We start from the raw sequence: 24,408 nt of genomic DNA on the forward strand, positions 1-24,408 counted from the left end.
TCAGCCTCCCAAGTCATCAGGATTACAAACTGGGCCACCATGCCAGGTTTGATTCTTCAATTTCCAGCAGTGTTTTAGCAGGTTCTCTGTCACTTCTCTGCCAACTCGGGAGCAATCCGTCTCATTGGTGTGATTGGAAAACTTGTGTAGTTAGTCACCCCATGCCTCATTTTTTTTTTTTTTTTTTTTTACCTAGTTAATCGCTTTTGTTTTCTGTTTTAAATTACCAGGAGACTTTCCAATGATATCTGTTACAATCATGTTCTTTCAGGGCTTTTCTCCTTCAAGGTCATCGTCCTCAGGACCACAATGCCTGGCAGGGGCAGGGGCAGGGGCACAATCCCTGGCAGGGCCAGGAACACAATGCCTGGCAGAGCCAGGAGGAGGGCCGATCAGCCTATCCCCCAACGTGAGGCACCTGGAGCTGCTGCAGTGAGTGCTGTAAAGTTAATTGTTTCTTTATGCAAGAGATCCCTGCTGGAGGTGAAAAGAATTTAAAAGCCCAGGTTCTACCACTATAGTCCAGTGTAGAGTTCTTTTCTGTTAAGTGAGAACTGATAGATTTCTAAGAAAAGTCAGATTTCTTGGCTGAGGGGATGCAGAGCTCTCACCTACTTCCTCTCTGCTGTTTCCCTGCCTGTTTTTTACCACATGCAAATGGATTTTTCCTTTCAACCCAGAGTAATCACAAAGGTTTCTAAATTTCTTGACTTGAGCCCAGGACACCTCTTTGGAAATGACTTGGAAATAAGCATCTTCATTAAAGTCCTCAACCACCTGAACCAGATAGAATTTGCAAGTCTTGTTTAACACTTGATATCCCTGCTATGTAGATATGTTCTGTGTTCTTTTAGTGCATATCAACTTTCACTGGTGAAGGAGAACCCTACCCCTACTGATGGAGTCCAGCTTGGTGACCTCTAGTGGGACTGGGTACTGCTTGGCATTGGCAAGACACATCTGAACCTGCCCATTCTGTGTTATTCCTGTCCTCTTCTGCTGCCCTCAAGCCTCACCATCTCCTCTCTCGTCCTAATTTCAAGTCTTTGACATTGACTCCCAGGTCATTGAGCATTGACCTCAATGTCAATGACCTCCTAACTTTGTCTCCTCAACCAGGAGCATCAAAACCCCTGGTCTCAGCCCCTTCCCTGAGGCCCTAGGCACTAGCTCTGCTTTCATCAGGGATCCTTCAGCAGTCCTTGATCCCAGGAATCCCTCTGGCAACTCCCCTGTCAGCTACTCAAGGCAGCTGGGTATTGTTCATCTAAAGTATTTGCATACAAATGAGGTTCCTCCTGTTCTGCAGGTAATCTCCCCAACAGTCCCGCCTTCACCACCCACTTCCCGCTCTGCAGAACTGTCTCCATTCTGACCCCCAGTTCTTCTCTTTTCTCTCTCTCCTCCTGCTGGGCTCTCCTCGGGGCTCTTCTGAGACTGCTGTTAGGCTCCACAGTACCCTCTGCCTCCCCAAATCCGCAGATTGTTTCTGTCCTGCCTGCACGTGCCCTCCTTGATGAACTCCCTCTAGCCACCATGCACACCGTTGTTTTCCTCCTCCAACACTGCCATCCCTGCTAAACAGTTCTTGGCCGGCTTCTCCTCCTTGCTCCCATGACATGCCCTGGGTCCTCTTCTCTCTCCCATTTAGACTCACTCCCTTGCGATATTAGCCAGTGTCATGGCTTGAAATGTCTGGTATGTGGACAGTCCTCATATCTAGATCTCCAGCCAGAACCTCTCCTGCACTGCCCGACAATCCTCACAGATGTTCATGGACACTCCACACTCCCAATTTCCCCTACCAAACATGTCATTCCCACCGCATTCAAAGGCGTTCATCCATTTGTGCAGGCCGACATCTTTGGGTTCATCCTAGACTCTATGGCAAACCTGTCCCATAGACCACCAGGGAATACTCTCTCTCACTCCCACCCAAAGCCACGAATGGAAGCCTATCTAGTATCCACCAACTTCTCAGCACTTGGATCCCTCCCTCTGGTCTCAGTTATCCGCAACCCTCCCTGAACACTGCAGTGGTCTGACTGGTCTTCCTGCCTCTGCCCTTGTCTTCCACTTGATCTATTCCTAACAAGGAACCAGGCAAACCAGGTCCTGTAGCTCTTGTGCCCAACACCCTGGAAAGGCTCCCATTTTCAAGGTGAAAGGCAAGTTCCTTCCAATGGCCTCCCCTTTTTTTTTTTTTTTTTTTAATCCCACTGTCTTCTCATCCTGTGTCTCACCTTTCCAGCCACACTGGATCCTCGTTCTTCTTGAACATTTCTACCTGTGCACCCCAGAAATTTTGCCCTCCCACCTCTATTTATGGCCCGTGGGACTTGGCTCATCCTATGTCAGTGTCCCCTGAGGTTCCTCATTGCTCCCCATGAGTTGGAGCAGACTTTCCCCTCCCACCCAGCTACCCACCCCCCCATTCTGTTTTGCTCTGCATTTTTTCATTTTCATAACAACTGCAAGGTGCAACAGAAATGATTTTTTCAAAATTTACTTTTTATTGGAATGTAAGCTTTTCCAAGCGAGAGGCTTTCTTTGGGTCCCGAGCATATATCATCTGGATGATGATTGAACACACAGGGCAACACTACTTTTTATTTCTATCTCCTGAAATCCTGCAGGCCCCTCAGGCTGCTGCGTGGCAGCGTGGCCCCTACCCACCACGAGAGGAGGTCCAAGCAGCTGCACATGGGCAGCCAAGAGGTGCAGAAGGAGGGGTCCAGGCTCCAGGTGAGATGAGGGAAGGAGAGTGTGTGAGGGTCAGGGGAGGATTGCCAGGGGAAGGTGCACACACCAACAGAAAGCTCCAGTATTCCCATGATGCTTGGCAGGATGGGGAGCATGGGCAGCTTATAATTATCTCCCTTCCTGCAGTGAATTATTTGACTGCCGGTGTTTTATTTGCCTCACATTTGAAAAGCTAATGAAAAAGAAGCAGAGAACATTATTCATGAGCCAATTCAATATTGTTCTCAAGGTTAGATAATATATTTGTACAGATAACCCTAAGTTAGCCAGGAGTTCTGGGAACATGATTCTTTTGTCTGTTTAAATTGCTGTGTTGAAAAGGTTGAGCAGCTCTTTACTGGGTGTTTTCCTGCCTTTCAGCATCCTTGCAGGTGACAGGTTTCGTCATTATACAGGTGAGCCCTCAGGCTCAGCTGTCCTTATTTGCCAAGGGTGTGGCTAAGGCAATCAAACTTCAGACCCCATTCTCTGCCTCGCTTCTTATAGCCAAATAACTTGTGATAGGCTAAAATGTTTTAATATACCAATACAAAATCCAGAACCAAGAAAGTGAAGTTTGAATACATCACATTAAAACACACTTGTATCTCCCATCACAGTTCTGCAGGTGTGACTAAATAAGTATGTGGTGTGTAGCAAATGCCAATAATTGATAACTGCTGCTTTCTTCCACTGAAAATGAATTTGATTGCTGGATGTGTCAGGAGCTAGTTCTAAATTCTATACATAAAATATAGTGAATAGTCATTCTCCTGTAGAAATACAGACTCTTAATACTGTGTAAGAGCACCATAAACTAAGAATTATAGTTTTCAAAAGTAACATTTCAGAAGTAAAACACTTTGGTCATCCAAACTATGGACTCTTGGCCATTCAAGGAAACGGGATTTACAGATATCTTTCACAATGCACTATTCGCACTTTCATTCAAATCTTGCCTATGTGGAATATTTAAATAAATCCTAGAAGGTAATGAAATAGGCTGAGGTCCTTTCCAGTTTTTCTACATAGAAAGGTCAGTTCCTCCATACTAAAAGGGAATTGCCTGGATGGATGGATAGATAGATATAATTTTTTTTTTCTTTTTTTTTTTTTTTTTTTTTACTTCATTCATTCATTCATTGGGCACTTTCTGCTGCCCACTAGAGGGCAGCACATAGTGCCAGGAGCTGAGCTATGAAGCTCTGCCACCAGAAATCAGGGTATTTTCCAAATCTTGTGAGGGTGAACAAATAGTGTAACAGGAATAAATCAAGTGCCAATAAAAGAGATTATTGGGAAACTTTCTTAGTAAACTTCTTGCAACCTGTCCATGAAATGACGTTTGGATCTTCAGTGGCATCATTTTAAACCTTGATTGTTTTGCTTGATAGTTGGGGTTACATTGTTCTTTTCCCGTTTTGCTGTATAAATTTGCAGCCTTTGCATGTATTCATATGTAGGAGAACCTCAACTGGAAGCTGGACTGCAGGCATTATCTGTGAGGCCTATGAGGCGTGCTGGAGTTTTTCAAGATCTTGTGGTGAATACTAGGCAGAACTTGGAGCATGTTAGACACTCAAAAACAGGTGTGTTGGCCTATAACCATTACATTTCATGGAGCTGTTCATTTTAAGCTCTTGATTACCAATAATGTGTGTTTAAGAGATTCTGCACAGCTTCACACCATCACTCTACATAGACATATTTCACTCGGGCTGCCACTCGCCTTTCATTCAATTTTGCAGAAATGACAATTCATTGTAGAGTTTGGGTAGACTACTTGTCTTTCCTTAAAAGCCCATAAAAAAGAATGACTCAGTTCTTTGGCTGTCCTGAGCTTTAAAAAATTACAACGGTTATCCATAGTGGCTTATTTTTCCTTTTGGTAGCTGTAGAGATTTAGTTTGGGGTTTGATTTATATAATATTTTAATCTTAAAGTTAAAACTCTCTAAATTTATATTTACATCAGTTCTCACCAAATTGACAGGCACTCTGGAGATCAGGTGTGTACAAATGTTCGTTTACTCTTTATCTCCGTGATTGACCCAAGTTTGTTTCCAAATATCATAGTGTCCAGACTATTTGGGGTCAAATCAGTCACTTTGTCCCATTTTTGACATGTGCATTATTTTTTTCAGGTTCAGAAGGTAAAGCGGTAAGACTCTTAACAAACCATTTCCAGTTGAGATGCCCCCAGTGTATTGCATATAAGTACAACGTTGACTTCAAACCAGATGTAGACGATACAAATCTGCGTTCACAGTTACTTTTTCAACATGAAAGAGTTTCTGGAATAAACCATATATTTGATGGAAACTCTTTATTGTTATCTCAAAGGCTAACAAATCAGGTTAAGTAATATCTGACGTTTTCTTTTCTTTCTCTTGCATTTACACTTTGCTATTCCAAAACTGTTTCTGTACAAGAGCGTGTAGAGAAGTTCTGAGGATCTCTTGCCCACAGGACTTGTAACTAACCTGCGTGTCACATTTGATCAATTTGAATGATCAATAATGCTTCTGATGTTAGTGCTTAAGGGGAATTTAAATGGAATTGAAGCACAATGTGGCTGGAAAATGCTGATTAAAAAAATTAAAATTTTCATTTACTCTCAAACTTTAGCAAAAAAAGTGTTTGGATAAGGACACATTTTCCTTTTATGCATTTTCATATCTTCTTTGAACTTCATCATCAACAAATTTTGATATTAGTTAACCAAATAAATTATTTATAGGAGCTTAAGTTAAAAAATTCTAAAGCTTGGCTTTTGTGAACCGTGTTTTCTACACACAGGCATCATAGTGGAGTGTTGGATATCTAAGGGTCATGTTGGCTTGTTATTCAATGAAACTTTTCTTTCTTGAAAGAACGTCTGGAACTTTTTTGTTTCCTACTCCTTAGGAGATGGAATTTGTCAGCTATACCCTAAACCGTAGCATTGTGAAGATCACACTCCAGCTTTCCAAGGAACTGCCACCCAACCACCCTGACTGTGTGCGCTATTACAACGTTCTCTTCAGAAGGTGTGTTGGCAAGATTGAGTTCCCATGAGCTGTGCTCATGGTTCACTTAGGCATCAGTGCTGGTGAACAGAGCTGTGTGCTTCTCACACTTTATGAATTGACAGCCTCCATATATTGAAATGGTGAGAAGTCTTGGGGAAGAAGTGACCCTGGGGCAAGCTCTGTGGCTCATCTCCAACACTCATTCTCCCTGCCCACACCCATTTCCGGTGTTTGGTACCTGCCAGAGTTATCAGATGCATAATGGGTGTTTTTCTCTGGAGCACCTGCTTGCCCCTTCTTCTGGAGTGACTATGTTGACCAGATGTTCAGAATCACAAACTATGTGTCCCAAGTTTTAAGATGTTTAAGTTCAGTTCTGGGAATGAAGGACATTCTGCTGAGATTCATATAATTTGTCTTTTAAAAAGAGCCAGAAAAATTGAAGTTACATGAGCCTTTATATCTTCCCTGGGAGCATTGGCACATGCAGCTCTGGAGGCTGAGGCAGGAGGACTGTGAGTTCAAAGTCAGCCTCAGCACTTTAGAGAGGCCCTGTCCCTAAATAAAATATTAAAAAGGGCTGGGGATGTGGTTCGGTGGCTAAGAACCCCTGGGTTCAATCCCTGCTATCAAAAATGTATAATATATATATATATATATGCATAATTTGGTGTGTGTGTATATATATAACCAATATATATTTTTTGTATTTATATACACATATTTTTGAGATATATATGCATGTGTGAGAATATGAATATATAATCTTCATGTAATTTATTATCGGGTGCTTTGTCTTAATTGATAATAGAACCAAAACCATTGGCAGACTGTTTTCCTAATGTATCTTACGTGTGACCAGATGCTTAGTAACATTCACTCTTTTCAATAAATTCTATTGTTTCAACTTCTAGAACTCTGAGGCAGATGAATTTGAAACAAATCGGCCGCCACTATTATGACTACAGGAAGAAATGTGATATGTCGAAACATAGGTTTGTATAAAGTAGAAAATACAATGTTCTATAGACTTAATATATTGTTTTTAGAAAGTTGCTCTATTTGAACTGGTATGATTTTAAAGTGATATACCCTTTAAATTGTACCACCCACCCACCATGATCAACTAAAGTTCAATTTAGTATAAATTAAAAAGAAAAATTAACCTTAAAAAACCCAGCATGATGCTCTGCCACTGAGGCTTATTTTAAAATGAACATTTTTTTTTTTCTCTCCTCCCTCTCTACCTCCCTAACCTGGGGTCGGGGGGACAGATTTACTCTTGGTCCCCATCCAGTTATCTGTCCTTAAGTGTATACCCACCACAGGAGTGAAGAATTTCAGACTTGGTGATGGCACCGGAAGAGCTAAGAAATGATTATCTCCCAAAATAACAAGTGAAGTAGGACCAGGAACACCTGGAATTGCCTCTGTAAAAAACCTCTGTTCCCTATGATGGGCAGAATCGGTCTCTGGGACAGGAGCCCCCTGTGTTTCTCCTTTGCTAGCAAAGCAATTAAACTTTTGGTTTTATTAGAAAAAGGTGGGGTGGGAACCTAATATGAAAAACATAAACCTAAAAGTATTCAGTTATTGTATAAACAACACAGGAAGCCTAAATCAATTAAAAATTGAGTGATAAATGTCTGAAATTTAGTAGCAATTATATATTATATGCATCTCTATTGTTGGGATATGTGTGTATATAAATTTATTTTAAAAGTTAGAGATGATGCATTAAGCCTGTATGTAGTAATAACAATTAACAAAGAGATGTGCTACTTATAAGTCATCTTTATTTGAAGGTCCTTGGAAAGATCAATTATTGCTAAAGTTAAGGGATCAAAACCAGTTGACTTGTACCTATTTTAGACCCAGAGCTCAGGCCTTGAACACTTTGCTTCCTGCGCAGAGGCTGACCCTCATACTCTCATGCGGTTTCTTGTGCCTGCAGGTTGGAAGTCTTGCCTGGTTATATTACTTCCATTCTTCCATATGAAAACAGCCTTACTCTGTGTGCCGACCTGAGCCATAAACTACTCCGAATGGAAACTGCTTATGATTTAATAATGAGACTAAAGGAGAACCGTCAATTTGCCAAAATCAAAGAAGAATTAGTTGGGTCAATTGTTTTTACAAGGTAAGTCTACTTTTTAAACAAATTTATATAATCATCAATTTGATTACTCTCTTCACCCCACACACAAGATGTTCCTGTACTTCTTAAATCAGTGAAGGTGGACATTTAGGACTAGAAATAGCATGAAAATCATAAGAACCATCTGGTTACAGCCTGGGAGAGAGTCTCTAGGCTCTTGTTGTCCCTCAGTCCCTGATGCCCATTCATTGGGTCTGCTTGCCCAGAGCAGCATGTTTTTTTCTGCATTTCTTCCCTTTTATTTTTTTGGGTGAATGATAAACCATTTTAAAAATTAGCTCTTACATATAATCCATTGGCTACATTTTATTGGAAGGAAGTTTTTATCTTAATTTTCCTTCTACACAGAAGTATTAACTTGATAAGACAGTGGAAAGCAATCTTAAAAAGAAAGCTAGAGAACTCGAATTTCCCAACTGCAACCTTATTAAAAAGTGACAAGAATTGAGACAGGGTGATACTGGCACAAATATAGACCTGCAGACCACTGTTTCAGAGCTGACTCCAGAAGCCGGCCCTCACCCTTGCAGTTTCTTATTTTTACAGGGATGTCAAGTTAATTCAACAAGAGGGGAAAGCCTTCTCAGTTATATGCTGGGGTGACTGGATATCCACCTGACCCCTCACACAATGCACAAAGTTCACCCAAATTTAATTCAAGAACTAACTCAAAATAGATCATCTGTACACGTACATAAGAGCTAGTAGGAGTAAATTTTGAGTTTGGATTAGGCAAACCCTTCTTGGATAGGACATCAAGAGCACAGAGATAAAGAACATTATAGGTAGATTGGACTTCATGTTAACAAATTTTATTCTAAGTACATTATCAAAAAAGTGAAAGGACAACTGATAGACAAGGAGAAAATACATGCAAGTCACATGTATTAGAAGTAGTAGTATCTAGAATATATAAAGGACACAACCCAACAAGGAAGCCCACCAATTTTTTAAAAAATGGACACATCATCGGAGTAGACCTTTCTCCAAAGCAGATATTCTGGCCAGTGAGCACATGAGAGAATGCTCAACATCATCAGCCAGTGAGACTCAAAATAAGGTACTACTTCACATCCATGATGGTGGCTAATATGAAAGCAGATATCAACAACTTGGTAAGGATCTGGGAAATGTAGAACCAACTTTCTACATTGAGGTAGAAATGTAAAATAATTGCTTTGTAAAATGTCATTTGAGGAAGTGTCAGACTAAAGATGGCATACCACATGACCCAGAAACCCCACTCCTACTTATAAACCTAAGGGAACTGAAAACTTTTATCTGCCAAAATTCATACTTGCATGTTCATAACATAATTCATAATAACCCAACTATAAACAAACAACCCTAAGGTCCCTCAACTGGTGTATGAATAAACAAAATGTTTATCCATCCAACTGAAAATGTGTGTATTTGTGCATATACATATGTAGTGTGTGTGTGTGTGTGTGTGTATGTATATATATAATAAAGATTTTGGAACCCAGGGCCTCACCCATGCTAGGCAAGTGCTCTAGCACTGAGCTACAGTCCCAGCCCTTTGTTTTCTTTTGTGACAGGGTCTTGCTAAGTTTCCCAGGCTGGCCTGGAACCTGCCATCCTCCTGACTCAGCCTTTCTAGTAACTGGGATTATAGGCACAGGCCACTGCTTCTGATTCCAGTAGAATATTATTTGGAAATTTAAAAAAAAAAATCAATTACCAACACTTTCTACAGCCTAAATGAACCTTGAAAACATTAAGCTAAGTGAAAGCCAGGAAAGATTACATGCTGTATAGAAGCAGGAAGTTGATTTTTGGCTACCTTAGGGCTGGGAGACTAGGGTGGAAATGAATGGTTGCTTATGGTTATGAGGAGGTAGAAATGTACTAAGATTTTTGATTGTACGACTCTGCAGATACAATGAAAACCATTGACTCATTCACTTAAATGGGTGAGTTGTACAGTATGTGAATCAAATCTTGTTAGTATTGATATATCCTACAATTACTTGGAGGATTAAAAATACTTTCGTGTGCAATGACTAAGTCAGGAATACCCTCTTACATTCTGGTTCCGCCACAGATACAACAACAGAACCTACAGGGTGGATGCTATCGATTGGAATCAGACTCCCAGAGATACATTTCCAAAATCGGATGGTGGCCAAATCACCTATGTGCAATACTACAAACAGGTAGGAAATCTTATTTTAAAAATTTGAATCTTAAAATTTTTCAAACTTAGTAGAATCAACTTCTCAGAAGTCTTACTTAGGAACCTTAGATATACAGTATTAACATACTCCCCTTTGGGGACTAGGGCTGCCTTATCTATTATCCATGTGTTCAAGTGCCTGTGTAGGGGGCAAAGTGTCATCATTAGACAGCTCTAGCAGGGCCACTCTGTCAGCCTTAGAAGTGGCTAGAGTAGTTTTCAACATGTAGATAAAAATAAAATATGGTCAGTCTTCAGATAGAAAAATGTACTTGTCTAGAAGTCTCAACTCTGTAGTACTTGGTGCAAAAAGAATAAAAATGATCAATTACACTTGATGTGATGTCTCAGTGATGTGCTAGGCACATCATGGGTTCCTCAATTTCAAATGTGAGTGTTCACAAAGAAATAAGTAAACTTAGTAAACCAGGGCGCACCAGTTGATACAATCGACTTTCTAGTTTTGGCAGATGAAGAATGATCATTTAAAGAATGCCAGATACTTGTAGCAACTAGAAACAAGTTGCAGATGGATGATAAAGAAAAGCTTATATTTGTATATAAGAACCCAAAATATAGCCACGTGGAGCCATTGATAATGACTGCACTCTGGTGGGTGTCCAAGGGAACAACAGTACCCTGGAGTGTATGCCACCCTCAGCCTTGTGCCTTCCATCCAGAAAGCAGTTAGTGCCTCAATCGCCTCTTGGCTGTGCTTGCTAGGACAGTGGAGCCTCCTGACCTTGAGGAACTCGGGTTCTCACAGCAGGCAGACAAGAAAAAACCATTCTGATCCTCTTACATGTATGGGGCCTCTCTCATGGCTACGTAGATTGAGTGGTCATGGAAGCTCCCGAGAAGCTGAAATGTGCATGTCATAAGGGAGTGAGCTGTGTGCAGATCAGGGAGAAGAAAAGGAAGGGGACAGTGAAGGTCCCTTTTTCACAGTGTTTCCCTATCTCAGAGCTGGTGTGTTTTCTGGAGAATTAAGGTGGTTCGCAGAGGGAGCGTGTGAACAGGGCTGGGGCTGCACCCTTATTGGAGGGTGAGGTAGGGGACGCCTTGTATAGAATTTTGAGCCCTGGGAAAACTTGAAGATTACTGTGATCAAATGGTAATATGTAGATGGATCAAGTGATCTGGGGTTTGTTTGTTTGTTTTTTGGTTTGGGGTTTTTTTTTTGGGGGGGGGGGCTTTTGGTGTTTTGTTTTGTTGTGGCCCTGGGATTGAACCTGGGTCCTTGAGCATGCTAAGCAAGCACTCTACCACTGAGCCCCATCCCCAGCTCAAGTGATCTGTTTTTAAATACTATTTTATCTATATATACAGAGAGAGCACAGGCAGTGTCTAGGTAAGAATGGAGGCAAGGAATCCAGCGAGGAGTTTATTAAAGGGACTCACGGAAATGGTGGTGTCCTGGCTTGGAGAGGTGAATAGGAATGGGCAGGACTTGTGGATGGTGTGGATCTTATGGGTGCCAGAAAAAGGAGAGGAAATGGGTGGATGATGGCATCATCCTCTGGGATGGGGGAGCCTGGGAGAAGCTGGCCTGGGTGGGCTGGAGGTATGAGAGGCTCTGATGGAGTTGCAAACTGCAAAATCGGTGAACTCCAAACCACGAGAAAGTTCTAGGACAGGGACACAGGTAAATCCCAGGTGCGTTTTAAATAACTACAGGCCTCTTTAAGGAAAAGACATCTATATCTTCTGTATCAATGTCTTAAGCTAGCCTCCTAGTTTCAATTCTTAAGAAGAATAGTCACAAAAAGCTGAATGAATTTGAGGTTGTCTTTTTCGGAGTGTGGGAACTTTCTTGAAATTCCCAGGTGCTTGAGAAACACCTGATGCCAGAATCCATGTGACAGACTGTCATCAGCCAGGACCTTGCTGATAAGTGATGTGGAAGGCTCTAGCAGGATTGCTATTTTTTTTTTTTTCGGGAGGAAAGGCACCACACTATTTGAGAATTGCAGCATCAGTGTAAGAAGTTGTTTGTGACATCTTGTTTTTAAAATGTCTTTTCCTCCTGGAAACAGGAACTATGAGCTTAGGGAAGAAGACTGAGAAGAAATGTTGGATGTAGAAATTTTTAAAAGGGGTCAGGATTTGCCCTTCCCCATTAGTGTGAGTCTTCTTAAGAGTTCTTGGTGTGCGTTAGGAGTTTTCAAGGCAAGGTCAGTGATCACTGTATACTCCTAAGTCTCTCAGCCATCACTGTGTATAAGGGTAGAGTAGAGAACAGTGACCTCAATGTAATGCTTTGTGGGAGCCCGACTCTCTCTCTGCCATGTCTGCTTATAGGAACCATAGCGCCGTGGTCCCTGGGACATCAACATTAAGAAAACTTAAAAAGTCCTTTTCATCCATTCTTTTTTTTTTTTTTTAAAGAGAGGAGAGGAATTTTTAATATTTATTTTTCAGTTTTTGGCAGACACAACATCTTTGTATGTGGTGCTGAGGATCGAACCCGGGCCGCACACATGCCAGGCGAGCGCACTACCGCTTGAGCCACATCCCCAGCCCTTCATGCATTCTTAACAGCTAATAAAGTAATCACCAGCACACCTCCAGGCATCCATGTGATCAAAAACATGTGCTTTTGTATCTCTTTATGTCAGGTTTTCTATGTTGTTGTTGTTTTTTTTTTCTGATAGTCACACCCATCTTCCTTGCTTCTCTTGAGCAGAAATACAATGAATATATCACTGACTTCAAACAGCCACTCTTGGTCAGCCAAGGAAGATGGAAAAAGGGCCGGAGGCTCATGCCACGTTCACCTATACGTCTGGTCCCTCAGCTGTGCTACCTGACAGGTAATGCTGACTGATGGAGTCTCTGTAGAAGACAACCCAAGTCTTTAAAAGTCAGATTTAGCTGGTGCCGTGGTGTGCACCTATAATCCCAGCAGCACAGGCCAAGGCCAGGAGGATGACAAATCTGAGGCCAGGTGAGGCAACTTAATGAAACCCTCCCTAAAAAATAAAAAGGGTAGGGATGTAGCTCAGTGGTAGAGCACTTGCCCAGTTCAGTCTCTGAATTTTTAATACCAGAGAAAAAGTCACTGATTGAATTATGATGTAGAAAGTCTTTTTGCAGAAGCCTATGACCCAGAATTGCAACCCCTAAGTTGGTCAGGTGTGGTTCCCACTACCTCCACTCCCTAGGTCTTCTCTAATATAAATTTATTCTTGCTTGTATAGCTGTATTTTAATCTTTTTTTTTAAAGGTCTAACAGGTACCTTACAGAAAGGATCTTCAATAATGAAAGACTTGTCTGCAAAAATGAGACCAAGTCCCATGGACAGGTCAAGAGTATTGATGGAGTTCAGGGACTCTCTACAAGTGTAAGTGCTAATTTTCTGACTGTGCTTGTGCTTGAGTGTCGTGTGCACTGAGTTTGAGCTCCGTGTGTATATCCCTTGACATCTCAGATTTTTCTATTAAAAAATGACTATTGCAGAAAAAAATGCTATTCTTTGCGGGAGAGGGGGAGCAATTCCAGTTTTTCTGATTGGGCAATGTTAGAGGACCAAGATACAGGAATAATGAAAGAGGCTCTAAATTGCCTACAGAAATGTGAGTCCAGGGGCAAGATTATTTCAGAGTTCTATCTGCAATATTGTTAAGATCCAGCTGCTTGCCCCTTGCTTGACCAATTAAGTTGACAGCTAAGGAGTTGAGGCAAGGCAAATGACTTTATTCAAAAAGTGGTTCAGTGAGAAGAAAGGGGGAATTCTCTGCCCAAAGCCCTTCCTGTTAGGAAGCTGATCTCGGGGGGCTTCTGTTAGTGATTGACGGGTGTTCCCAGACAGTCAGGCATCCTGCAGCAGGAAGGCTGGATAATGGATATCCAAATCGTGATGTTTTCCAGTTTCTAAAATCTCATCAACTCCCACCATGAATAGAAACACCTCCACTGCTGAATTTCAATATTTCAACCCTGAGAACAGGCAGTAATGGATTCAAGGAAAATAGTCCTGATTTGCATATATCTAATTGCCATTGCTTATTTTTCTTGATCTGATCACAATGGGAATATTTATATTTTTAGAGACCGGAATGCACAAAGAGAACTTAGTCGCTGGAGTTTTGAGCTTGACCTAGACTTTTTGTCTGTCTCAGGAAGAACTTTGAAAGAAGAAAGAATCTTCCAACATGATGATTCGGTAAGATGAATTGTCAGGATTTGCATGTCATGGTGGAGTCAAATAGAGTAATACACAAAGGAACCAATTCAGTCATGTTTATAGCTATGCCTGTTGCTCTTTTCAGTACACCTATTCTTTCTGTGAGATGACAGGCAAACACTGCATAAGGATATGTGTGAAGCACTGGGCTATGGTGAGCTCTCTCATCTCTTTATCTAAATCTATGGACATTTGCTCCTGGCAGTTGGAAGACTGATCTTCCAAGTATATTCTTAAGGACCAGATACATAGAATCGAAATGATGCAGAGGAACCTGTAATAAAGGAAAAGACTGAAGTTTTAACAGTATTAGAGCAAAGAAGGATTAATGAATCCGGCAGCACTCTGAACCAGAAGAGGTTCAGAGTTTCATGGCAGCAGTGTGGGCAGTGAGCTGCCACAGGCTGATGTAGAAGTACAATGAAAACAATATATTGACTAGAGTAGAAAGACCCTACATAGATGTTGGTTGGCAGTTTCTGGTTGGTAAAGTTCCTAGTTTTATTTTACTTTTTACATTAGGTCTCCACATACCTCTGAGGAAACTGAAATCCTGGAATCATCTTAGTCTAATGAACTCTCAACTAAAACTTCATAACACCCAAGATAGAATCCAAGTTTTTCTAATCTATATCTTAAATATGTAATCCACACATTATTTAAGCTAAGAATTGAGAGATTTCAATCGAAATTGCACAGATATACAATGGAAATGTCCTTGGATAATGTTGATGTCAAAAAAAAAGTAATTTATGTCTTATCAATCTTTTCTAGTTTGAGGCTAATTCACCAGCAGACTGGTTAAGAGGATCAAGAAGTACATCCTTACTTAGAGCGGTGTCACTAAAACATTGGGTAATACTTCATACTAGGAACTGTGTTTCTGAGGCCAAGATCTTAGAGGAGAATCTAAACTTAGTCACCCCTGCCATGGGCATTACATTAGAAAAAGCAAAAATGTAAGTAGAGTGGCAATTTCCAATTTAAAAATCGGTTGTTAACAATCTGAAAGTAGAGTCTCTGAAATATCAACTGGGAGGAATCATTTTCTTTATCAAAACTCTGAAACCCTGTAAGTAAATGTTAATTTCTTATAGTCAACAAACACTAGAAAACAGACTTTTGTGACATGCTTTGTGGCTGTTAGGATACATGTTGAGGAAGGCATGGGAATGAGCAACTTGGTATGAATGGATGGGGAATACTTTTTAAATTTGTTTACTTATACATGACAGGAGAATGTATTTTGGCAGAATATACATACATAGAGTTTAACTTATTCTATTTAGGATCCTACTCTTGTGGTTGTACAAAGGTGACGTTACACTGGTCATGTATACAAATACAAGGCTAGCAAAGTGAGGACTGATTAAATTGTACTGTCTTCCCCCACCCACCCCTTTGTTTGCCTTTGTCTAATCCAATGGGTTATTGTCATTCCCCTCCCCAGCCTCCTTTGTTTGGGTTAGCATCCACAAAGCAGAGAGAACATTCAGCTTTTGGTTTGGGGGACTGGCTTATTTCACTTAGCATGATAGTCTCCCGTTCTGGTTGGGGACTGTTAAGAACTAGGTCCCACTGGATGCAGTGACACAGCATGTAATCCTTGTGGTCAGGAAGCTGAGGCAGGAGACTCACAAGTTCAAAGTCAGCCTCAGAAACTTAGCAAGATCCTGTCTCTAAATAAAATATAAAAAGGGCTGGGCCTGTGGCTCAGGGGTTTAGTGCCCCTGGGTTCAATCCCCAGTACAAAAAAAAGAACAACAACAAGGGGCTGGGGTTGTGGCTCATTGTTAGTGCTGGTCTTGCATGTTTGGGGCACTGGGTTTGATCCTCAGCACCACATAAAAATATATAGATGAAATAAAGGTATTGTATCCATCTACAACTTAAAAAAAAATTTTAAAAAGAACCAAGGTCCCAATCATGTTTCTAAAAATTGAACTTATTTTTAAATGGTTTAATCTTTTTGTAGCAATTTTGGGCTCACAGAAAAATGGAGAATGTATGGAGACTTCCCATGTACTCCCTACCTCCTCCATTATCAATATCTCCCACTAAAGCAGTGCATTTAAAATAATTGATGAAACTATATTAATAAACCTATATTAATTCATTACAATTGCTCAATCTATAGTTTACATTGTACAAAATCAAGATTGAAATTCATTCTATGGATTTGGACAAATGTATGTGACATATATCCACCATTACAATACCAAGAGTAGTCTCAACTAGTTTTTTTTCAGTATGTCCACAGTTTTCACTTTTCCAGAATTTCATACAGTTGAAGCATATAGTATGTAGACTTTTCAGATTAGCTTCTTTCAGTTAGTGATAATGTACTTAAAGTTCTTCTTTTTATGGCTTGATAGCTCATGTCCTTTTAGTGCTAAATGTTATCATGTTGTCTAGATGTACCAGTTTTTTTTTATTCCCCTACTGAAGGACATCTTGTTTTCTTCCAAGGTTTGACAATTATGCATAAAGCTGCTCTAAATATTTATGTGCCAGTTTTTGTGTGGACACAAGTGTTTAACAACTTTGGATAGATACCAGGAAACACAATTACTGGATCATATCATAAAGAAGTGTTAGTTTTTAACAAACCACCAACTGTTTTCCAAAGTGTCTGTACCTTTTGCATTCCCCTTGGCAATGATCAGAGTTCCTACTGCTCCAATTTCTCACCAGCATTTGGTGTTACAGGTGTTCTGGGATCAGGTGATTCTAGGGTGACATTGACTCTGTTGTTTATATTTGCATTTTCTCAATAGCATAATATGGAGCATCTTTTCACATGCTTATTTGTTAGATCTTTCCATATTTATCTTCCTTGGTGAGGTCTTATATGTTTGGCTCATTTTAAAATCAGCTTGTTTTCTTATTGGTGAATTGTAAGAGTGCTTTGTTAGATGTCTTTTGCAAATATTTTGTTTTAGTCTGTGGCTTGTCTTCTCATCTCTTGACAGTTTCCTTCACAAGGCACAAGTTTTTAATTTTAATGAAGTCTTACTAATCTATTTCTTTTTTTTCATGAATTTTGCCCTTGATGTTGTATCAAGTTGTTGTCATAACCAAGGTCATGGAAATTTTCTCCTATAAAACTTTAGGAGTTTTTAATTTGAGGTTGTACATTTCGGTCTGTGATCCACTTTTGCATTAGTTTTGGGAAGGTGTAAGGTCTGTGTCTAGACTGATTTTCTTTCTGGCACATGGATGTCTATTTGTTCCAGGATCATCTGTTGAAAAGATTCCTTATTGTGTTGGTTTTGTTCCTCTGTCTGATTATTGACCTAAGTCTATATCTGGCTATATAATTTCCATTGACCAATTTGTCTATGCCGTCCCCAAAACCACACATTGTCTTCATTACTGTAGGTTTCTATTAAGTCTTGATGTTGGAGAGGTCATTCTTCCACCTTTGTTCTTTTTCAATATTGTATTGGTTAGCTGTGATGCTCCAATTTAAAAAAAAAAAAAAAAAAAAGTGGAAAGAGAAAAAAAAATTGTGTTGGTTATAGTGGGTCTTTTGCTTCTCATAAGTTTTAAAAATTAGTTTGCCAATATTCACAAAATTATTCACTGGTTTTTGATTAGACTCAACTTATAGTTGATGCAATGCTATCTGTGAACATGGAATACTGCTCCTATTTATTTATTTATTGGAATTTTAGTTTCCCTTACGTAGGTTTTAGGCATATTTTGTCAGATTTATACCTAAGTATTTCATTTTGAGGTGTGAATATTGTTGTTTTTTCATTTCAAATTCTACTTTTGTTGCTGGTATTTTTTTAAAAAAGCATTTAGCTCTTATATATTAAGCCTTGTATCCTGAAACCTTACTGTAACCTCTTAGTCATTTCAGGATTTTTTTGATTCAGATTTTTGTCACAGATATCATCTACAAAAAGAGGTTTATTGCTTTGACTTTTCTTCTATAATCACATTAGTAAGAAACTGAGTAAAATGTTAAAGGAGTTTTATATGTGGGGACACATCTGATTTTTAAAAGTTTTTTTTTTAATCAATCCTTTTAGTTATGAAAAATTGTGCTCAATTTCTGATCTGAGAGTTGTCTGTTTGCTGTCTCTCTCTTGATTGTGCTTTTGCATTTTGGTGTGCCTTGTAATTTTTCCTTGATGGCTGGATATGATGCTTTGGGTCAGTGTGTGCTGTAAATGGTCATGTGGTAGTGAGTTAAAGGGAAACTAGACTCCTATAATGAGGTGTCATTCTGTGGTGAGGTGGAGCCTGTGGATTGTGAATTTCACAGGTGCTTAAGTTCTTCTCTCCTGGGTCAGGCAGGACCAGACGGCTAGAGTGTGCTAGAGTTGCTCTTTCCCTTATCTCATGCAGATTAGCTGATAATTCCCCAAAAGATCAGGCTCTGGTAACTGGTTTTCCCTGCAGGCCAGCCAGGCTGAGAAGAAGAGTTTTCTAAAATATTTCAGAAGGATTCTTCTTCCCCTCCTCTTTTGGAATCACAAGGGGATTTTTCTGATATTTTAGAGAACCTGTTGATCTCCTAGAAGTGAGTCTTCCAAATTATGGGGTCCTCCCTGGGCCTGGGTATACCTGCAGTTTTTTAATTTTCCCCAGTTGTCCACACTGAGCATCCACCAATTTCAATAAATTGCCAATTACAATTTAGGTCTCTGCTTTGTCTTGGGCCTGTTTGCTCTGAGCCTCTCGGGCAAGCTCTGACTCTTGGGATCACCTGTGTTTTTTCCTTGGGGGCAGCCATTTGCCCTGTGTCCTCACCTCTCTTTTTTTTTTTTTCAGTCTATTTAGCTTTTTACTTCTGATGACCAAATGGTGACATCCCAGCTCATTACAAAGGAAACCAGACCTACAAATTAGTTTGAAAAACAACTAAAATGGAAATCTTGACATTTTTATCATGGCTTATTTTTATTCATTGCATGAAATATTTGTTGTGTTTCACTATTCATTTCCACTTGAGGATTGATGATATGTTTATTTTCTAGGAGAGAAGTACCTGATAACACTATCTCTAATTATATAGACATTTTAAAGACGCTCATCAAAGATGGCCCAGAAATGGTAAGTGTCTAGTTGGTGTGTGTTCTTTAGTTCTAAATCTGCATTTACATGTACTTTAAAATTTAGAAGGCTGCCCATGTTCCCCTAAACTAACCAACAAATGCCAATGTATCTCTAGAGTGTAGCTGAATGTGCACTATCAGGGCTTAGCTATTCCTTTTGCTAATGTTCTCAGGCTATTTTTTAATAGTCTTATACTTGGACATTTACATTTTTTCAGTTTTCAATTATTTTGTTAAAATATTTATTTTTAGTTGTAGTTGGACATAATATCTTCATTTTATTTTTATGGGGTGCTGAGGATTGAACCCAGGGCCTTGCACGTGCTAGGCGAGCACTCTACCGCTAAGCCACAATCCTAGCCCCTTCTCAGGCTTTTGAATTTGGAATTATTTTATAAAGTGATATGACATATAAATTTAATGTAAATGGGTTATAAAAATCATCATGATTTTCATCTCCAGTTATGATCTAGGTAAATGTTTATTTAGTATAGTATTTCTCCTAGCTCGAGTCCTTCCTCTTGTTCAATGATTCTTCCATCCATTGTTTAGACCAAGTTGTCATTACCTGGTGTCTGAGTTACTACAGAAATATCCCATCTTTCTCCCTTCCTTGAATTATTTTCCTTAATTCATCTTGCATCCTCCTCCTTCCCTCAGGATGATCTCTGACCAGGGAGGCTTTCTTGATCATGAGGCCAGTATGTTTTTCTTCCTTTTATATGAAGCCTAGACTTTCTTTTTTTAATTGCTATAGGGAATCTTGGGAGGCAAACACCTTTTCTGAGCCAATATCCATTTTCAAATGAAATGTCTTAGCTATTCAGAAAAAGAGGTAAATCAATAAATAGAGATATATATTTATTGGATACCACACGTTTTAAAGTATGTCTCCATTGTGGAATGGTTAATTCTAGCTAATTAACATGCATTACCTAATAGTTTTGTCTATGGTGAGAACACTTAATATCTACTCTCATGACATTTTTTTCAAGAATATTATATACACCACTAACTATAGTTGACGTGCTGCCTGCTAGATTTCTGGAACTCATTCCTTATACCTAACTATAATTGTGTGTTATTTGACCAACACCCCTGCAGGCTCCCCATTCTTGGTAACCAACCCCACCTGTGGTAAACACTGTCCTACTTTCCACTTCATTTTTAGATTACACACACAAGTGAAGTTTATATGATGCTTTTTGTTTCTGTACCTGGCTTATTTCATTTAATATCCTCCAGATTCATCCATGGTATCACAAATCACCAGATTTCCCTCTCTTTATAGTGAGTAGCATTCACTATGTGTGTGTATATACTACTTTTTTTGACCATTCATCTCTTGGAAATGTTAGTTGATGCCATATCTTGGCTATTGTGAATAGCGCTGAGTAAACGTAGGAGCACAGATACTTCTTTCATGAACTTGTTTCCTACATATATACCCAGCATGGGATCATTGGATCAAAGGGCAGTTCTGCTTTAGTTTTCATGGAACTTCCCCTCTGTCTCCAATGATAGACTGTACTAGTTGACATTCCCACTGGCAGAGTGCAAGGGTGCCCTACTGTTAGTCTGTAAACAAGTCAGGATGGTGCCTGGCAACTTGTATAGAACAACTTGTATAGATCGATACAGCAGGAGTGGGAGCCCTTTATTGTAGGACAGGAGTGGTATTTATACATTCCACACAGCTTATCTTAATACAGCAGTCAACCAATCAGGAATCTCCACACTTAATGGCTCACTGGTGTTACTTTACAAACCACTCCCTCTGGCATTTTGCCAGGCGCCATCCAGACTTGTTTACAGACTCTAACACCCTACTCCACACCTTTGATCACAGTCATCCTCAATGGAGTGAGGTGATGCCTCATATGACTTTGATCTGCATTTCCCTGATGATTAGTCATGTTTAACACATACCACGTACACCTGTGAAACATGCATAAATACATACACAAAATCTTATGCCTGCATTTTAGGATTTTAGTTGTAAGACGGAAAAATATTTGTCTAATCGACTAACTAATCCATTAGTCTAATCTCTCTCAATTTGGATTTGCTCATTTCCTCATAATTAGATTCAAGTCATGCATTCTTGCAAAATACCATAGATGTGGTAGTGGGTTTTTCTCAATCCATTATATCAGGAAGCACAGGATGTTGATTTAAATGAACTGGGACAAGTAGAGTACCTAGCAAGTACCCTATCTATAAAGATCATCTTGCAAATGGTGACTTTCCTGATCCTGGTATCCTTCTGTGGACACTTTCAACCCATCCTTGTTAACTTCACCCTAAATTCTTGGAAATCGAGTCAATGGAACAAAAGATTTTTCAAGCTTAAGCATTGGATGCACACTTCCCAGTTTGCCAATTCTGCAGCCTTTTCCTTGTGATGTGATTCTACACTCTCTACTTCCTTAGACTTAGTCACTTAGTAGACTCTAGTTTATCAGTGTTCTGCCTTGAAATGGCTTTCATTTCTCTTATCATTACTGTCTTAAAGAGTTTTATGTCTGCTTGCTTTTAAGGTGGTTTGCATATTGCCTGATGATAGGAAAAACAGGTATGACGAAATAAAAAAATACTTGTGTGTTAAATCTCCAATTCCAAGCCAGTGTGTGGTGGCACATACCCTGAATAAAACCAGTACTTTAAAAACCATGGTCATAAAGATTGCCCAGCAGATGAATTGCAAGATGGGAGGAGCCCTCTGGAAGGTGGAGACAGGAGTATGTAGGATTTCATTACCTTCTCTTTTATTTGTGAATAGTGAAATTTAAGAGTCTGTTTTTTAATCTAACCATTAAGTTTTGTTCATATTCTGTTCTAAATTTACTTTTTTTATTAAAAAAAAAAAGTTGAAAAAGACAATGTTCGTCGGTGTTGATTGTTTCCACGATATTGTAAGTCGTCAGAAGTCAATTGCAGGATTTGTGGCAAGCACCGATGAGGAATTAACCAAGTGAGTAAGCTTTGGTAGACATTTGATTGGTAGCTGTCTGTGCACCCAACCGAAGAGCTGACCTGACTCATATTTATTGGGAGTTCAGACGAGTAGTTCTTAGCCATGAGCTATCCCAGTTTTCTGGCAAAATTATGCTCCCAAAATATTTTGCATGAATGGTTGAGTTCGTGGGGGGGGGGGTTGTTTGTTTTTCATCTAACAGAGCAAAAAGTAGCAGATGACAATAACTGCTTATATTTAATTCTTTGGGTGAGACTCTGAAATCATGAGACAGAAATTAAGATCTCAGCCGAGCCACATTCTCCTCTTCAGGCTCTCGTGGGTGTGGCAGAAGCCATTTCCTAGTGGTGGTAGCACAGAGGTCCCCATGCTTTGCTGGCTGTCAGTTGCAGGCCAGTCCAGCCTCTTAGAGGTTGTGCACATTCCTTTCCGCATGCCCCCCCATCTTCCAACCAGAGGCCTGGAGGTATAGAATCTTGCCTTCTTCGGGCCTTTCTATGTAATGTACCCACAAAAGGAGATGTATATCTGTATTTCCACAACTCCCCTTTTCTTCTGGAGCCATTTTCCCCCCATCCTTAGAGTAGAAAACACACCACACCTTAAAATGAGTTTGTAGCCCTTGTGTATTACATGATATGTGGCCCTCAGATTACCCGTGCCCCCATGATTGACGTTTGTAGGCCACTAGAGGATGATTTCAGAGTGTTCTTTAGAGAAAATCCATCCTCATTTCCACAGATGACATCATTTCCCCCAGTGATCCTCTATTTCCACACAGTAACATTTTATACCGCTTTTTCTTTGAATTAGAAAATGTTGCAATAATGGGAAGACAGTGTCACTCAGTGGACATTCTGAAGTAATTTCTAGATCTAAATACTGGCAGTACAGCAGGGAAAACAGAGAACCAAATACTGATGGTAACTCATGGAGATTAATAAAGAGGCAGACAAATAAGTAGAGCAGATAATGTCAGGTGGTCAGGTGAGCTCATTCTGAAGTAAACAGTAAAGAGAGAGCAACTTGAGACATTTTATGAATTTTTTTGTGGGTGGGTGGTAACGGGTTGATCACAGCCACTGAGTCACATCCCCAGCCCTATTTTGTATTTTATTTAGAGACAGGGTCTCACTGAGTTACTTAGCACCTCGCTTTTGCTAAGATGGCTTTATACCCATGATCCTCCTACCTCAGCCTCCTGAGCCACTTGGATTACAGGTGTACACCACAGTGCCCAGCCATTCTGATTTTACTGGACATGTTGAAGTTGTCATAATAGCTGTCAGTCTTGCAAATCAAATTGCTTCCTCAGATTATTATTATGGGTGAGCCCTTTGCCTAAGACATTGACCCCAAAGCAGAAATCTCCAGGAGAAGAGTTTTCACTTGGTCACATTCCCCAGCAGGTGAAACTAGAGTAGTCATGTATGTGGAGTAATTTTTTAAACATGAGTAATTTTTTAAAATAATTTTTTAGTTGCAGATGGACATAATACCTTTATTTTTATGTGGTGCTGAGGATCAAACCCAGTGCCTCACAATTGCTGGGCAAGTGCTATACAACTGAGCCACAACCTCAGCCCCAAAATGAGTAATTCATAATAATTTTAACAGTTCTTGTTTGTGTGTATTCAAAAACCCTTGAAAGATGCCTAAGATATCAAAAGAGGCTAATACTTGATCATTGTAGATATGTGAAGGGATTGATCCTTAATTGGATCCTTTGGCTACTGGGGTGTGTGTGAATCCAAATGATGAAATTTTAAGATTCCAGTTAATTCATTTTTTTTTTCTGAAAATAGGTGGTACTCTCAATGTATCTTCCAGGCACCAGGAGAGGAGCTTGTGGATGGATTGAAGAACTGTTTGCAAGGTCAGCCTTGGGGTTGGTGTGCCAACGTTCTACATCAGTAGTTCTTCACAAGTAGAGATAGTGCCCCCAGAGACCATTCATTCATGACCGAAAACACTTTTTTGTTGCCACACTGGGATGGTGGTTTGCTGGCATGTAGTCCAGCAGGTAGAGACCAGAAATGCGGCAAAACACCCCATTGTGTATAACATG

The 24,408-nt window shown here is 39.9% G+C and overlaps 1 protein-coding gene across 1 annotated transcript in view; it reads left to right on the forward strand.

The window, feature by feature from the left end:
* The window catches only part of LOC143642060 (piwi-like protein 3), a 29,010-nt gene that overhangs the window by 811 nt on the left and 3,791 nt on the right, over positions 1-24,408 (forward strand). Inside the window, exons 3-13 of the mRNA XM_077110154.1 lie at positions 2,637-2,745; positions 3,135-3,195; positions 4,206-4,331; positions 4,886-5,097; positions 5,649-5,770; positions 7,707-7,892; positions 9,976-10,087; positions 12,794-12,920; positions 21,881-22,104; positions 22,234-22,337; positions 24,146-24,216. Of these exons, the coding sequence (XP_076966269.1) occupies positions 2,637-2,745; positions 3,135-3,195; positions 4,206-4,331; positions 4,886-5,097; positions 5,649-5,770; positions 7,707-7,892; positions 9,976-10,087; positions 12,794-12,920; positions 21,881-22,104; positions 22,234-22,337; positions 24,146-24,216 (1,454 nt within the window). The remainder of the gene's footprint in view (positions 1-2,636; positions 2,746-3,134; positions 3,196-4,205; positions 4,332-4,885; positions 5,098-5,648; positions 5,771-7,706; positions 7,893-9,975; positions 10,088-12,793; positions 12,921-21,880; positions 22,105-22,233; positions 22,338-24,145; positions 24,217-24,408) is intronic.

Source organism: Callospermophilus lateralis, chromosome 1 (assembly GCF_048772815.1).
Source record: "Callospermophilus lateralis isolate mCalLat2 chromosome 1, mCalLat2.hap1, whole genome shotgun sequence".
NCBI lineage: Eukaryota > Metazoa > Chordata > Mammalia > Rodentia > Sciuridae > Callospermophilus > Callospermophilus lateralis.